This window comes from Molossus molossus, unplaced genomic scaffold (genome assembly GCF_014108415.1).
Source record: "Molossus molossus isolate mMolMol1 unplaced genomic scaffold, mMolMol1.p scaffold_m16_p_14, whole genome shotgun sequence".
Lineage (NCBI taxonomy): Eukaryota > Metazoa > Chordata > Mammalia > Chiroptera > Molossidae > Molossus > Molossus molossus.
In genome coordinates this window covers 21,705,663-21,721,813 of record NW_023425349.1, presented here as the reverse complement: position 1 = coordinate 21,721,813, position 16,151 = coordinate 21,705,663, and the positions used below count along the sequence as shown (strand labels likewise).

At 44.3% G+C, this 16,151-nt stretch overlaps 1 protein-coding gene across 1 annotated transcript in view; it reads right to left on the bottom strand.

Moving 5' to 3' along the window:
• Nucleotides 1-16,151, bottom strand: part of SVEP1 (sushi, von Willebrand factor type A, EGF and pentraxin domain containing 1) — a 181,993-nt gene that overhangs the window by 139,460 nt on the left and 26,382 nt on the right. Inside the window, exons 2-3 of the mRNA XM_036260999.1 lie at nucleotides 12,930-13,185; nucleotides 9,515-9,691 (exon numbers count right to left, since the gene is read on the bottom strand). Of these exons, the coding sequence (XP_036116892.1) occupies nucleotides 9,515-9,691; nucleotides 12,930-13,185 (433 nt within the window). The remainder of the gene's footprint in view (nucleotides 1-9,514; nucleotides 9,692-12,929; nucleotides 13,186-16,151) is intronic.

Genomic DNA, 16,151 nt, shown 5'->3' with positions numbered 1-16,151 from the left:
CTGACCGGGAATAGAACTGGTACCTCTCAGTCCATGGGATGATGCTCAATCCACTGATTGAGCCACACCAGCCAGACTGGAAATGCCATCTTTTAAAAACCTGCCAAAAATGTTTAGATGGTTACTTGACAGTCAACAGAGTACATGGGTGTTGGATATTTTGCTAAGAGTTACATGAGCAAAAACACTTGAAGACTACTGATTTAGCAGTTGTTTTCCCTTTGTCTCCTTTCCATTATTACTAGAAAGAGTTGGGGATGGGGTAAAGGAGAAGGGAAAAGGAAATTTTACAATGGTAGGCAGGACTTGGTCATAATACTTATTTTGAGAATTTTAGAATTTTGGGTACATTTTTATAAGTATTTCTAAAGAACACGGTATACTGACTTTGGCAGGTTTCAGTTCAAGATGGTGATGTAGGAAGATCTTAGGTCACCTCCTCCTAACAACACACCAAATCTGCAGCTTCATATGGAAGAACTTCCTCCTAAAAAAAACCCTACAAACTGTCGGAGCAATGCTTGTGCATCAGGCGAAGAACAGAAGGCCCACGTGGAAGCAGGTAGGAGAGGCTGGGACAGTGTCACCATAAATGCCATCCCGGGCATGGAGTCCCACTGTTGGGAGGGAACTCAAAACCCAGAGCTACTGCCTGAGAGCGAAGGATTTGACCCGCACATTGGACACCCCAACTCAAAGACCTGCATCTGAGAGACAAGCCCCCAAAACACCAACAAGACTATAGAGAACTGAGAAGTGCCTCTTAAGGGCTACTCCCCGGCACCAGGGCTCAGCGCACAGGCAGCTGATCCAGAGGTGCCCAGACTTGATGTGAGATTTTAAATTGCAGCTACTGCCCAGGGGATAACCCTTGATCGCCTGGCTCTCATGGCCAGGGAGCTTGTGTGCTTGGGTCCCAGGGATCTAACACGCGGGGAGGCTGTTCTTGGCAAGGCAAGCTACCACCCCAGGGCACCGCACAGACAGCAGGCTGAAACACGACCTTTCTGCGAAAGAGGCCTCCTGTGTGCTTGTCCCAGAGCTCCGGCCCGAGGGGCAGTCTTCGGGGTTGGCACACAACTAGCGGCCTGCAGAGGGGCTCTTGGTGATGAAGGCAGATGGACACCATCTTTGCTCTCTCCCTCTGCCTCCCTGCAACTCACTGAAATGTCCCAGAAAGGAGCTTATACACTTGTCTGGAGCCCCAATATGACTCCTCCACATTGCGTAGCTCTGGTGTGGGCTCATTAGATAACCACAAGGTTTGAAAGACAACCAAGAGCTAAGGTAGGGTTGCACGGTAAGGTTCATCTCCTACAGGCCCTTCCTTCAAGACTGGGAGAGGCGGCTGCTTTATCTCATGCAGAGAAAGCAACACAGAGCAAAGTGAAGAAACAAAGGAATAGGTTCCAAACCAAAGAACAGGATAAAACTCAGAAAAAAAAACCTTAAGGAAATGGAGATAAGTAATTTACCTGATAAAAAGTTCAAAGTAATGGTCATAAAGATGTTCACAGAACTTGGAAGAAGACTGGATGAACACAATGAGAACAACAGAGAGAGAAAATACAAAAAAGTACTAACTAGAGTCACAGAGCTGAAGAACACAATGACTGAGCTTAAAAATACAATATACTGATTTTGGAGTTTAGTGTTGCTTCATACTTAGGCTCTAATTCTATGTGTTTTCTTGTTACAAAAATCGTGATAGTCTGGAAAATACACTTTCAGGACTATAATACCTACCTCACTTGGTGGAAAACTGAACTAGCCCCCTCTAGACAGCGGTTAACCACTCTACTCCTTAAGGTGAAGGAATCCCATGTCAACATGCTAGCAATATTGCCTTATAAAAATCAAATTCCTTACACCTTACACATCCATTATTAGTCACCTCTGGGGATGTTTTGCAGGGGGTGGAAATCAGCTAAACTCTGCTTGGAGAACAAGATTTCCAAATGTTCTGGTTTTCATTCAAGAATTTCTAGGGCTCTCTGTCCTCTCTCTTTCCAAAGAAATGATATAATACTTAGACAGGAAAATGCGCGTGAGTGTCGTGTGGGGGCGGGGATTTGTCTGCATGTGTTTACATACATAAGATAGTCCCAAATAAATATTCCAGTGTTTCCAGTTGCACAGGGGATCCTCCTTTCATAAAGAACGGAAGAATCAGGGCTTTGGCTCGTTTTCTGGCCCTCAGCCTTGGCCCCCATCTATCTATAATTTTCAATCTGCTAATTATCCCAAATTTACTGAAATGGAGTCAATATCCACCAAGAGCAGTGTCCTCAAGATGCCTGTTGTCTCCATACTCTGTGTCTCTCAAATCCCTTCAGGGGAAACTCAGAACAGCTGCAACTTCTTGGATTTACAACAGTCCACTGGCTTTTCACAACTGATCTGATGATCTAGCCATTTAAGAATGACTCATCTAGTACATCTGCAGTGCACTGCTCTTGATTTATGGTTGACGAAGTTGAACCAAATGTAAATATTTTGCATTCAAATGAATTACATACATTTAAAAAAACTTCTTGCCATGTGCCTTTGTACTAGGAATCCCGTGGTTCCCAAGGCAGATGTGGAGACCATGCAAGGGCCTGAGATTTCAGCAATGAGTTCTTGTCCGTCTAGGATTCTGATACGTTGGTGTCTTACCCAACCTTCCTTCCTGAGCACTTCCAATGGGCTCTAAAAGCAGGCAGCGGGGATGCAGAATGAATCAGAAAGCCTCTGCCTGTTAGAACCACCAATCTGATGAAGTAGGAATAAAGACAATAGTTGGGTGTGGTGGGAAAGGGGCCAGAAGAAGCATGGAAAAAGGTCAGGAATGAACTAGTGTGTTATTTGGGGGAACTATAACCAGTTCCAGCTTTTAGCTCAGAGGGTAAAGAGAGATCAAATCATGCAAAGCTCCGTGCTAAGGAGCTTAAGTTTATTCTATGAATGAGTCACAATTGAAAATCATTAGGCAGATCTGTATTTTATATAACTCACTTTCCTCTCTACCTTTTTAGTATTAGTTTGAACCATGTGACAATGCTATTTTTATGGGTTGAAACTAATCAAATAATGGTGATCTCCTAAGGGTCACTTAACAGAATTTGAAATTATATTTTTAATTGCGTGTTAATTTGTTGAATGTCTATCTCTGTGGCTGGACTGGGGACTCGAGCCAGATAATGGGTTTGTGAACCAGTTCCATGAGCTATATAACCCTTGACAAGTTACTTAACCTCTCAAACTTTTCCTTTTCTTTGTCTCTACAATGGAACGATACTCTAGAGAGTAACTGTGAACATTAAACAACTTAATATATATCAATGCTTGGAAGAGTATCTGGAATAGAGTGAGCACTATTTTAATATTAGTTGTTAATATTATCATCATCATCATCACCACCACCACCATCACTGTCCAAATGCCTATGTTAAAGGTGAAGGATGAAGAAAGTAATACCAGAGCAAGACACAGAAGCAACATCTTTTCTTTAGATGCCATACTTTTCAGTACTCTTCCTTTAGCTGAAGTTCAATGACTCATCCTAGGAAGATATTTTCTCAAGCCTTTAAACCTTCTAATGTAGTGTTCAAGTCCCACACAATTTCTGAATCATACAAAATATCTGCAGTAAATGAAACTGAGTTATGTAGTTTGTTTTTTAAAAAATCAATAGGCCTTTTATAAAGCATTGATTTACAATAACAAAATGTACTGATACGCAGGTAGAACCGGCCTTTCTCCATTTCTGGTTCCCTAAGGAGTGATGTAAAATCAAGAAGAAAAAGCAAAGATAAGAAGTTGGAGCTAAGGCTTGGGAAGCAAGTGTATGCGTGCCTGTGTGTGCGTGTGCGTGTGCATGAGGGAATTTGAAGAGATGTGCAAAAGAGTTATGGTTTGTACGAGGAACAATGAGAAAGGGAGATTTTAAGAATTGCTGTGGTTTGTACATCTCCACTTTGGAGTTAGAGAAAACAAAGGGAAGGACTCACACTATTTTGAAATGTAGCTGGTTGCTGAACTGGATTTCTTTCATTTGCAGTGTCTCTCAGACTGGACCACATGGGGGTGGCTTTCTAAGTATTACCATGGTGTTTCAAATTCTCTTTTCCTAGCAGAGTTTTTAGCATTATTTAAATTCTTTCAAATATGGTTTCTGTATTCAGTGCCATTATGCAAGTGATTGAGACATACACGCACAAAGCATCGTTCTACCCTGAATTATCTATTTATCATATGATCCTTGCTTCTGTAAAACCTATTAGCACACAGTCTTCAAGACCACCAGCTAAAAGTGCATGATTATTTTGAAACCAACTCAAAGAAGTTTTGAGCCAAGGGAAATTAAGAACCAGTTCAAACATCCTGATGTCTTATTAAATTGAACTCTGGCAACGTATTACTTGTTAGTAATTTCTAACAAATATCTCCAGGCTTGCACTCAAGTGAAGATGCTCAGGATGTGGAACAAATCCACGATCATTAAAATCTTCCTGTGCATCAGGGTCTTGACCACAAAACAACTGCTTACTGGTGATGATGATGGTGCTCAGGCCAGTTCAAGTGAATCCACTGCCTTGGACAGGGTTTCGGGAGGATCAACACAGCCCAGATTGTCACCTCCCCCCAGAACAATGAGGGGAGAAAGAGAAGGACATCACAGTAACATCGGGTTTCTCAGTTTTCTTGGAGTTCTCCCAGGCATCCTTCAAGGCAATCTAGTATAAAGAAAGGACCCCAGACTAGGAATTAGAAAACCTTAATTCTATTTCTGGTCAAATTTCCTATCTGATCATGGGATAGAGTTTTGTTTTTTGTTTTTTAAATATGTTTTTACTGTTTTTAGAGAGAGAGGAAGGAAGAGGGAGAGAGAGAAACATCAATGTGAGATAGTAACATCGACTGGTTGCCTTTGTACGCACCCAGACTGGGTATCGAACCAGCAACCTGGGTATGTGCCCTGACTGGGAATGGAACCGTTGGCACAGGACGATGCTCAACCCACTGAGCCACACCAGCCAGGGCTGAGACAGAGTTTTCTAGTATCTCAAGTAAATGGTGAGAAAAATCCTTACAGCTAGCTCTAGTATTCTACACTTCTATAAAATTAATTAACAAATATAGTTTGACTCAGCATATAATTCTTTCCCTAATCAAGGTAAATAGTCTCTACTTTTTTCCCACATCCAATGGCACATTATCTCACTGCCTTTCTCAGTCAGTTGCTTGATTTTCACTGGATACTCCTTGGGTCACCTTTAGTAGATGCAACTTTTCTTGATAGTATTCGCCTGCATGCAGATCTTCCTTATCCCCCCACAGCACAGCGTCTCAGGTGAGGGCTACTAGTCCAGCTTAGAAGAGTAAAAATTAACAAAATAAATGGTCTCGGTTATCTTCAGGAATCTCGTTCTTGAGATAATTATTTTAATGTTCATTTAGTAGCTTTCTTATATTTATATTATTTCACAGTCATTAACAGCTAGCATCCACTGAGAATTGGTGTGTGGATATTATCCTAAGCACTCTAAGTGTATATTCTCTCAATTACATAAATATAAATCTATCTCTCTCTCTTTATATACATACATATGTATATACAGGGTGGGCAACAGTAAGTTCACAAGTAAGTAATATAATAGTTAATAAATAATAATACAAGAATTAACTCTGGCCCTGGCAGGATAGCTCAGTTGGTTAAAGCATCTTCCCGATACACCAAGACTGGGTTGGATCCCAAGTCAGGGCACATACAAGAATCAACTAATGAATGCATAAATAAGCAGAACAACAAATCTGGCTCTCTCTCTAAAATCAATAAATACAAAGATTTTTAAAAAGAATGAACTCCGCTCTGGCTGGTTCAGCTCAGTGGTAGAGCATAGCCTGTGGGCCAAAGAGTCACGGGTTCAATTCTGGTCAAGGGCATGTACCTTTGTTGCAGTTTGGTCCCAGTCCTGGTCAGGGTCTGGTGGAAGGCAACCAATCAATGTGTCTCTCTCACATCGATGTTTCTCTCTCTCTCTCTCTCTCTCTCTCTCTCTCTCCCCCCCCCCCTCTTTCCCTCTCTCCTACTCTGTCTGAAGATAAATGGAAAAATATCCTCAGGTGAGGATTAAAACAAAAAGTATGAACATTGTGTTTTGTATACTCACAACTATAAACCTACTTTTGCCCACCACTGTATATGCATACACATATTTATATATTTCTATTTATATAGATATCTGTATCTGTGTAGATATATATATATATACATGTGTATGTGTGTGTGTGCATGCATATATATATATATATATATGTAAGTACATCATTATTAAGCCCATTTTACAAAAGAAACTGAGAATCAGAAGAAATTAATCATCCAAAGCCACATAATATGTAATCAGCAAAGGTTGAATTTGAGCCAGACCTTTCTTTGTTTTTTTTTTGTTGTTTTTTTTTTAATCCTCACCCGAGGACATTTTTTGTTCAGGCAGAGTGGGAGGGAGAGAGAGGAAGAGAGAGAGAGAGAGAAACATTGATGTGAAAGGGACACATTGAGTGGCTGCCACCCGCACGACCAACCAGGGCCGGGGACAAACTGCAACTGAGGCACATGCCCTTAGCGGGAACCGAACCCGAGTCTCTCGGGACTGCAGGCTGATGCTCTAACCGCTGAGCCAAACCGGACAGGGCCCTTTCTTTGTTTTTAAACACTTTGAGCACAGTTCCGTGTCCATGGAAAAGCAATGTATACAAGGAGCTATTTTCAAAAATGCAAAATAAGTGGTGTGTTATCTTGGAAATAACACAGGACTTAGAGAAAAGTGTCCTGAGTCCCTTCCCGGGTCCTGCTGATGGCTGGATACGCCGTCCTGAACAAAACACTCATCTTTCCTGAGACCTCAATTTCCTCTTGTAGAATGAGGGGTTTAGGGCAGATAATCTCTGAGGTTTCTTTTGGCTCTCAAGAGGAATGATTTGTGTCTGAAAGGCATCGTTTCTACAATGAGGATAAACACTCAGAATTCCAACTATTCCGAATGAAAGGTAACAGTCCCTCCTGCAGCAATAGACAGCTATGGTCCAGTTAACCTCTCCGTCTTAGCTCAGAAGGCACGATCTCAGTCTATCCTTCCCAGCAGTCCCTTCTTAATACAATGTGCATTTTTATTTAATAGCATACATCACAATCTGCATTTACGAATTCATTTGTGTGGTTCGACTGCAGGTTCCCGGAAGGAAGGGACCGTGTCTGTGTGTTCACCGTTGAAGCCCTGCATGGACTCAGTGCCTGGGCTTGGCAAGAAGGGGCTTCGTAACAGTTGTCAATCGAATAGATTTTAAAGCGGCTGACAGCTTCTGGGTGTTCAGTACCGTATGATTTAGAGCTGATATTTCTTTCTGCCTTTCTGAAAGAAAAGAGCCTGGTCCTGAGCCTCTCATGCCATAGGAAGGACACGACTGATTGATTTTTCTCTTAGCTCCTGGCGCGCAGCAGAAGCCAGGGATGAGCTCTGCCTCCTACAACCATACGCAGCCACCGTGTACATGTTGGAGTTCAGCTAGCACTTTCCCTAAAACCTAGAAATACTGAAGATGACATTATGAACATTCATGTCGATGCAACTGTATCTAGTTTAGATCTTGCATGTAAGAAAGTATTAAGCGGAGGTTCACTAGGTTAAAAGAGGGGCGGATAAACGAATGCTTCTGCGATCGGTGTCCTCGGCTAGAACGAGCGGCGCAAGCTCCGTGCCTTCTCCTGCGGCTCTGCTGGCAGGCCTGCCACCCTCACGCATGCTGCAGACCGCTGTGCCTTCCGGCGGAATGTGCGACTGGTCACAGCCACAGCCCCCGGGGCAGGGGGCTTGTGAACCGCCCCCTCTTCCTGCAGCCTCTCCCCTGGGGTGCAAGGTTACAGCGTGGTGGAGCAGAGGGGGCCACTGGCCAGCGTGGCTGAGGCTGCTGGGCGGCCATAGGGCCCTGGCTTGCTGGCAGGGAGCGCTCAGGCGGGGACCACAGGGGAAGCAGACATGCTGACTACGGCATGGAGCACGGACGAGAGCTGCTGCCTGAGTTTGGAGGGCGAGGATGGGAGGAGGAAGGAGGGGTGCCGGGGACACTGCCAAGCGGGGCTGTGGATGGAAGTGTGGGAAGATTCAAGGGGAGGCATGTTGCCAACTCAGAGGCGGTTAGTTAGGTGGATTGCCCCGCCCCCCTTTCTCTGCTTAAATGAGAAATCCTGCTGGGCTGAGTGGGAGCAGGGCCAAGAAAGGAGTGGTTCTGCTGGGTGAGCGTGGCGTGGCCGGTGGGTCGGACCCAGGAAGGGAGTGTCTGCCAGCAGGGATCAGGGCTAGGGGAGGGACGAGAAATTCAGGGGAGGGAGATGAGGAGCCGCAAGACAAAAAGAGTAGAAAGAAGAGCACAGGAGGAAATGTCCTATGAGGAGAAGGAAGAGAACGCAGGTCAGGCAGACGCGGGCCAAGCACGTGTCTGTGTCAGACCAGGCCCACCTCCCCAGTGTCAGAACACCGTCCACACTGCGCAAGCAATGACAGACCACCTGCTGCCGTATAAAATCACCCCACGGCTCCTCAGTGTGCCTGGTGGGTGTGCATTTCCATGGGAATACATTTTCCCCCAACAGTAAATCACAGAAGAGCTGTAAGTTATATAAGAAAAACAACCACCACCATGTTGCTTTCTAGGTAAAAAAGGAACACTCAAAATGCTATCATAGAAAAACTACATACTCCTTCTAAATTCTAGATATTTCCTAACATATCATGCAGAACATGAGAATCCCAAGTTGTTCTTGGCTTTCTAAGAAAATATTTAAAATAGCAAGATCTGCTGGTACAGAAAGCTAGGGGAAGTAAGATTACAAATGTCGGCGAAGTGAATTCTGGGGTGAAGGTACGTCACTTCTGGGGCTTTCTGAAATCCCTCCGCAGCAGCTTCTGAAGAGCTAAAAGACCATCGAGTAAATGCTACAATTGTCTTTGATAATCGCACAAGTAAATGGGGCCCGAGGATGAGAACCCCACTGGCTTCCGTCTCAGAGACTGATGCATATTTTGGCTGAAGTGCTCAGAGGATGACACTGATGATGACAAACACCCTCCCCTCCCAGTTCTGAACCGAGGCTTCAAGGGGCTTCACAAGCATCCCTTCTCCTGCTCGGGACTCCGCCGCCACGTGAACAGGGCCAGGCTAGCCCGATGGCATCTCAGGGGCCACACGAAGCACCTCCTAGTGGCCCTAGACAAACACATTTTAGGCCAGACTCCAGCCTGGTCCCCCGCAGCTGAGAGAAGCCAGCTCAGGTCAGCCGCACAGCCTCCCCAGCTGCCAGCTAACGACAGACACACGCGTCCACACGCATGTATGAGCCTCTCTCTAGCTGAGACCAAAACAGCTGCCCAGCTGACTCCTGAGCTAAGTACTTACTGTCTTAAGCCACTGGGTTTGGGATGACTTTTTACACGGCAACAGACAACTGACAGTTGGACGCCAGGCGGAGACTCACCTGCGCACTCGTGCTGCAGCCCTTTGCCGTAGTACCCCTTTTCGCAGACGCACGCAAATTGGCCGGTGTGGGTCCCACATTTGCAGCTTGCCATCCGGTCACAGCAGTCTTTGCCGGCTTCACACAGGTAGGAGCAGTGGGACATCTCCTCTTGAATGAAACTCCCAGAAGGCAGATCTACCCATGACAGAGGGTATTAAAAAAAATGAATGAGCAGTGGAACACTACAGCTGTAGTTACTAAAATTTAACTGCAAGCTGGAGAAAATATCTTTTTGTATCTGTCTCACTTCAAACTGCTCCCCACTCCCACAATAGTTCTGTGTGTCCCTCGCAGTTGCTCCTTCAGGCCACTCCTCTGGTGTCCACACCAGCAGTGCTCCACTGCCTCAGTATCTCCCAGATCCTTGTCCAAACACATCGATCAAACTGCCATCCCCCCTGCTGCATCAGGGTGTTGCTGTGAGCAACTGACTAAAGAACAAACACCGTCACTTGCATCGTCATTTGATTAAAGACTGAAATAATGGTGCCACACAATAGATGTGGGACCTGGTTTGTCTCTGTTTTAAGTAAATCATTACATTATGTGCAAATGAAGATCACACTGATTTACTTGAGCCATGCTCCGAAGTGAGGCCTGCTGGGAATTTAACAATCAGAGCTGTTCAGAAAGGGACCTGACGGGGCAGGGCATGGTGGAACAGGACTGTCCAGAACGAATTGCCTCAATCAGGCAAACAATAAGTTCCATTTGCTCTGCTGAAGAATTTCAAAAGTCTGAGCCCAAATACCAGACCATGGTGCCAGATAGGCCCAGATACAGTGCTGGGCCCCTAGGAAGGACTCAGATGGGTGAGTTTCAGCAAGACACGGGGACTGCAACTGAATATCTGAAAGGACACTGATGATGGCCCCAATTATGGAACAGCTCTATGTCTGCAGACTCCGAATGACAGGGAACAGGTAAAGGGAAGATTCCAGCTCCAAGGAAAAGAGACAGGTACAACCAGGCACCCATTATAGCCCCATCCAGTAGACTGTGCTGTGGTCAAGGGTGTGCAACATGGGCACTTAGCTCTAAGACATGGGGCCACAAGCTTACTTAGCAGAAGAACAACTCCGGGAGCAAGAAAAATCTAGCTAAGAAGACTGGCATTCAGGTCTGGGAGAGCAAGTGAACAAGTCACCTGTGGGGAAAGCTATGACGCTGTCACCTCCGTCTATTTAGCACGAGGCCTTGAGAACAAGAGTGGATCCATCCAAACTGAGAGTAACTTCAGAGAAGATAGAGGCTGGGAAATGAGGCTCGTTGCCTTTGAGCTGACCCTATTTTTTTTCTGTTAAACAGGATCTTTCCTTACCAAATCTGGAAACTCAATCAGAGTATTACATATTCTAAATATTAGTTTATTATATTAAAAGTAGTGCCTTCCTTGCCTTGGTCAATGTGGCTCAGTCGTCAGAGCATCAGCCTGCGCACTGGGGGGTCTCAGGTTCGATTCCTGGTCAAGGGCATGTACCTGGTTGCAGGTCCTATCCCTGGCCCTGATTGGGGGTCATGTGGGAGGCAACCAATCAATGTGTCTCTCTCACATGGATGTTTCTCTCTCTCTTTCTCTCTCGATCCCCCCTTCTCCATTCCCTCTTAAACAAAAAAACAATGGAAAAAATATCCTCAGGTGAGGATTAAAAAATAAGTAATGCCTTCCAGAACTCTGTTGCGATACCATGACCAAAGGAGGTTCTGTCCCACCCAAATTCTGGGTCAACTCCTATTAGGGCAGAAGGCCCAATTCTACAAGACAGAGGGATGGTAGGACTGGAAAGCAGTCTTCTCCACACAGCTAATAACACCCATAATTTCATAATTCCATCTAGCAACACAGCCGGCCTGGTTCTCATTCCATCTATCACTTTTCCCTGAGAAAAGGAGAAATCAAGAAAAGCCCCAGCCACTGAACCGCCGTGCGCGCAACACTACTACTCTTGGTGAAATTTTAAACATTTTATCTACTCTTCCTCATAAAGCTATGTTCTATATATTACAATATCTCCATTTTAAAAATAGAAGAAACTGGCCCTGGCTGGGTGGTTAGAACATCAGCCCTCAGACCAATGAGTCACAGGTTTGATTCTGGTTGCAGCTTGTCCCCAGCCCTGGTCGGGTCGTGCGGAAGGCAACCAGTCGATGTGGCTCTATCACATCGATGTTTCTCTCTCTCTGTCTCTCTCTCTCCCTCCCTCTCACTCTATCTGATGATAAATAGAAAAGTATTCTCAAGTGAGAAATAAAATAAATTAAAAAATAAAAGTAGAGGAAACTGAAGCTTATAGGTGTTAAATAAATTGCTTAAGGTACTAATAATGAACAGTTATTGAGGGCTTAGTAGCATAGGCCCTCAGTAACATTTAAAATCACTTTATATGTATCAACCCATTTAATTCTTGTAACAAGCCTATGTAGTAGGTAACATTCTCATTCCCTATTTATTAACAAGAAACCTTAAAGAACTTGCCAAAAGCCACTCAGCTAGTGGACGATGAAGTGGGATTTTTTGCTGGATTCATAGATAGCCTGCAAGCTTGCCCTAGACTCTCCTCTTGGAACTACCACAGGGCTGACTTGCTTATTGTGAGCATCACTAATTGCTTGAAATATCATGTTGTCCTGATTTCCCCATCAAAGTGCATCTTTCACAGGATACCTTCCAGGACCGAGCCTAACTTGCTACATGGCTTTGGTCTGAGGCTAATCTGTCACCTCCTCCCAATCCACCTTCTCTGGAGGTTAAGATACATGCTCATAATTTGCCTGGAAGTTTATCTAGCTGAAACCATACAGTTGCACATCTGATAAATGCATGCAAAGAATTCTAATGAATGGATTTGCTGCTTTTATTCCCTGTTGGGGTGCTTCAGCTTTTACGTATCTTATGCATCTTCAAACTGTCAGGTCAAGAAGTATGCGTGAAGCATGCACTGTCCCTATATCTCCATGAGTATTTCTGGAAACACTCTGGCGAGATTCACTATGCACATCTCTGAATGTTTACTTCATCTGTCCGGAGAACTGTAAATGAGATCTAAGTCGAGGCTTCCCACTCTGTGTGTGGCCTCCACACACACCTAAACGCATTCCGTTGATTCTAATGGTTCCTGGTGGAAACATATGGATCTTTGAGTGGAAATATAGCACAGCTGTTAAAAAACAAAACAGATACTGTTGCTGCAAGGTCAGAATGTCATTTCTGTTATGAAGTTTCGACACATTTCGTAACACACCAAGGACACCTGGGCATCATGCTCCGCGAAGACTCATGGGGTTTGATCTCACCCTGCAGCGGGTTTCAGGCCGTGAGAAGGATGGAAACTCCACTGAAATGCACCATCTCCCGCCATTAGGTTCCCATTACCTTCGTGCAATGCCCGGCGAGCTAAAGCCTCAAATTCTTCAAAACTGTGCAGCAGGTAGCAGTGCTCCTCCTTTGGGGGGGAAGCCATGTCATTCAGCTCCCGAATGTTTCCTTGCCATATGCCGAAAGTGAAGATCTCCACGCCAAAGTCTCGCAGCAGCGCTGCAACTGGTCTAGGATCTCCCCCGTTGGAATATCCGTCGGTGATGAGAAATATCACCTTGGTGGAGTTTTCTCTCGAGTGGCGAAGAATTTGCTGAAATGAAACAGAGAACGTTGGTAGGATTTGGTAGCACATTGACCTACAAAGTGCATCCCTGCTTATGTACAACAGTGTGTGTGACGGCCATCAGCATTTCACTAGAGCAGGGAGAGGGACATGGATTGCTGAGAGAAACAGGCACAGACTAGAGCCGACAAGAGTCTCAGAACCACAATATACCTTAGAAGCCTTCAAAATGTATGGGCGGCAGCAGCACTACCTTGGGCCTTGGTAATGTAGAACAGCAAATGCTTATGGAATGAATTTTTTATATTTTTTTAATCCTCACCCAAGGACACTTTTCCATTTTTTTTGTTCAGACAGAGTGGGAGGGAGAGAGAGAAAGAGAGAGAGAGAGAGAAACATTGACGTGAAAGGGACACATCCAGTGGCTGCCACCCACACGACCAACCAGGGCCGGGGACAAACTGCAACTGAGGTATGTGCTCTTAGCAGGAACTGAACCCGGGTCTCTCTGGACCGCAGGCCAATGCTCTAACCGCTGAGCCAAACTGGCCAGGGCTGGAATGAATTTTTATTGTCACTATTGTTAAGCTTTTTTTTTCAGGCTCTTAAAACATGAACCAAATCGGGGTCTGTGTATTTACTTCCAAGCCTATCTATCTGTCTCCTTCCACCTCATAAGCATATACCAAACACCTAACCAGAGGATAATGGAAGTGATTACATCTTTTCCAGAGATAATAATGGACAACCTGCCTGCTGTATTTGTTTTTCTGCTCCTCCTCCAATAATGTAGAATTGACTCAACACTTTGTCTTGTTTGCTGGGACCCCCCAGTATTAGCACCGAATCAGCTGCTGGTGGTGGTGTCCTGTCTTCATGAGAAAATGCCAATTTACTCAATCTGACACTTGGGCTTTATTATTTCAGGACAAGTGAATTATGCTTTATAAACGGTATATGCTATTCCTTCTCTATAGATGGAAGAAAAGAGAAAACCTTTTGGTAAAGGCCTCTGTTTATTGCCACTGATGCTTTGTAAATCAAACTGGAAAAGCAGTGAAGGTGGCATTGCAGCTCAGCGGACGCTGCTGCTTTCGTGACAAGGGGATAAGAAAGGTGAAGACGTGCCCGGCTGGAGTGGCTCAGTGGATGGAGCATTGTCCCATGGACTGAGAGATCCTGGTTCGATTCCCAGTCAGGGCACATGCTCGGGTTGCATGCTCGATCCCCAGTCGGGGGCATGCAGGAGGCAGCCAATCGATGTTTCTCTTTCACATAGATGTTCCTATTTTTCTCTCTCCCTTCCTCTCTCTCTAAAAAAATCAGTGAAAAAAAAGAGAAAACAACAACGGAAGGAAGGAAGGAAGGAAGGAAGGAAGGAAGGAAGGAAGGAAGGAAGGAAGGAAGGAATACAGAGTATCTTCTTCTTTCTGGCAAGTGTTTAGAAGGCAGTCAATGTTCACCACGCAGTAATTTGGGAAACACTACATTCAGAAAGTAGTCGCGAAGAGTGACCATGATATCCTAAGTCTTGCTCAAGTTAAAAGGAGGTGATATGATTTAAAAATAATCTTGTCTCGCCCTGGCCAGTTTGGCTCAGCGGTTAGAGCGTTGGCCTGCGGTCTGGAGAGACCCGGGTTCGGTTCCCACTAGGGGCATGTACCTCGGTTGCAGTTTGTCCCTGGCCCTGGTTGGGTTGTGTGGGTGGCAGCCACTCGATGTGTTCCTTTCACGTCGATGTCTCTCTCTCTCTCTCTCTCTCTCTCTCTCTCTGTGCGGGTGGCAGCCACTCGATGTGTTCCTTTCACGTCAATGTCTCTCTCTCTCTCTCTCTCTCTCCCCCCCTCCCTCTCTTTCCCTCCCACTCTATCTGAACAAAAAATGGAAAAATGTCCTCCAGTGAGGATAATAAATAAATAAATAAATAAAACAAGAAAGTCTTTAAAAAATAAAAATAAAAATAAATAATCTTGTCTCGACTCACTTTAAGGGGTAGGCTCAGCTGTAATTCTCTTAGATGATAAAATTCACCTATAGAAAGCATTTTTTATGGAAAGTTTATAGAAAGCATTCTTCTTAAGTCTATGATAATTAGGTACTGATTCTAATCCAGTAACCCTTATCAATTTTTTAGTGTTTGTGAGCTAAAGATAAAGGCACTAAACCTGAATTTAAAGATAATTAAACTAAAAACGATCTAGGGAACATCTGGAAAGCCAGCATTTTGAGAACAGATGTCCAAATACCTCCTTCTCAAAAACCTACTACTATAAGCTATAAAAAGCTACTAAGGGCAGGCCAAAAGGAATCAGAAACCAGCTGAAGAAGCTCCTCTGGTCAAATAAAGTGTAATTTGAGTATTAATAAAAGTAATAATTAGAATATCTTGAAAGGTATACAATATGATATATACATATATATGGATATACACATAATATATACACATGTATCTATACACACACACACACACACACACATTCAGTTAGTACACCCCAGGCAGAAAGCCCTATCAATTGAAATGGACTAAAACACACACCCACACACACATTTTTATTTTCATTCAGTAACAACTCTGGGGAAAATCCAATTATCTGTTATGGAGGGCGTGAAGCAAGATACTATTTTATTTGTCTCTAAAGTGATGTGTCAGTATCCAAAGAGTAACTCCTAGTTCCAGGACTCCAAGATGTGGCAAGTTGTATTCACAACATCCTTGCTCTTGATTAAGTGATAAACTCCTTCTGAGTTGCTCCACCCTGAAATCATAACCCAGCTTCCACGGGTACTCCCCTAAGCTTTTGCTCATTTTGATTACTCTTCTCTTCTACACGACCATGGCAGTCAACCATAAACAAGACACTAAAAGAGTGAGAATATTAATGGAAAGAAGAGAAAAAAGTAAATTGTTGGTTTTTGTCAGTATGATATTCTTGACAGTGCCTGGCCCAGAGTATGCACTCATAAATATTTATTCAATGAATGAATGAATGAAT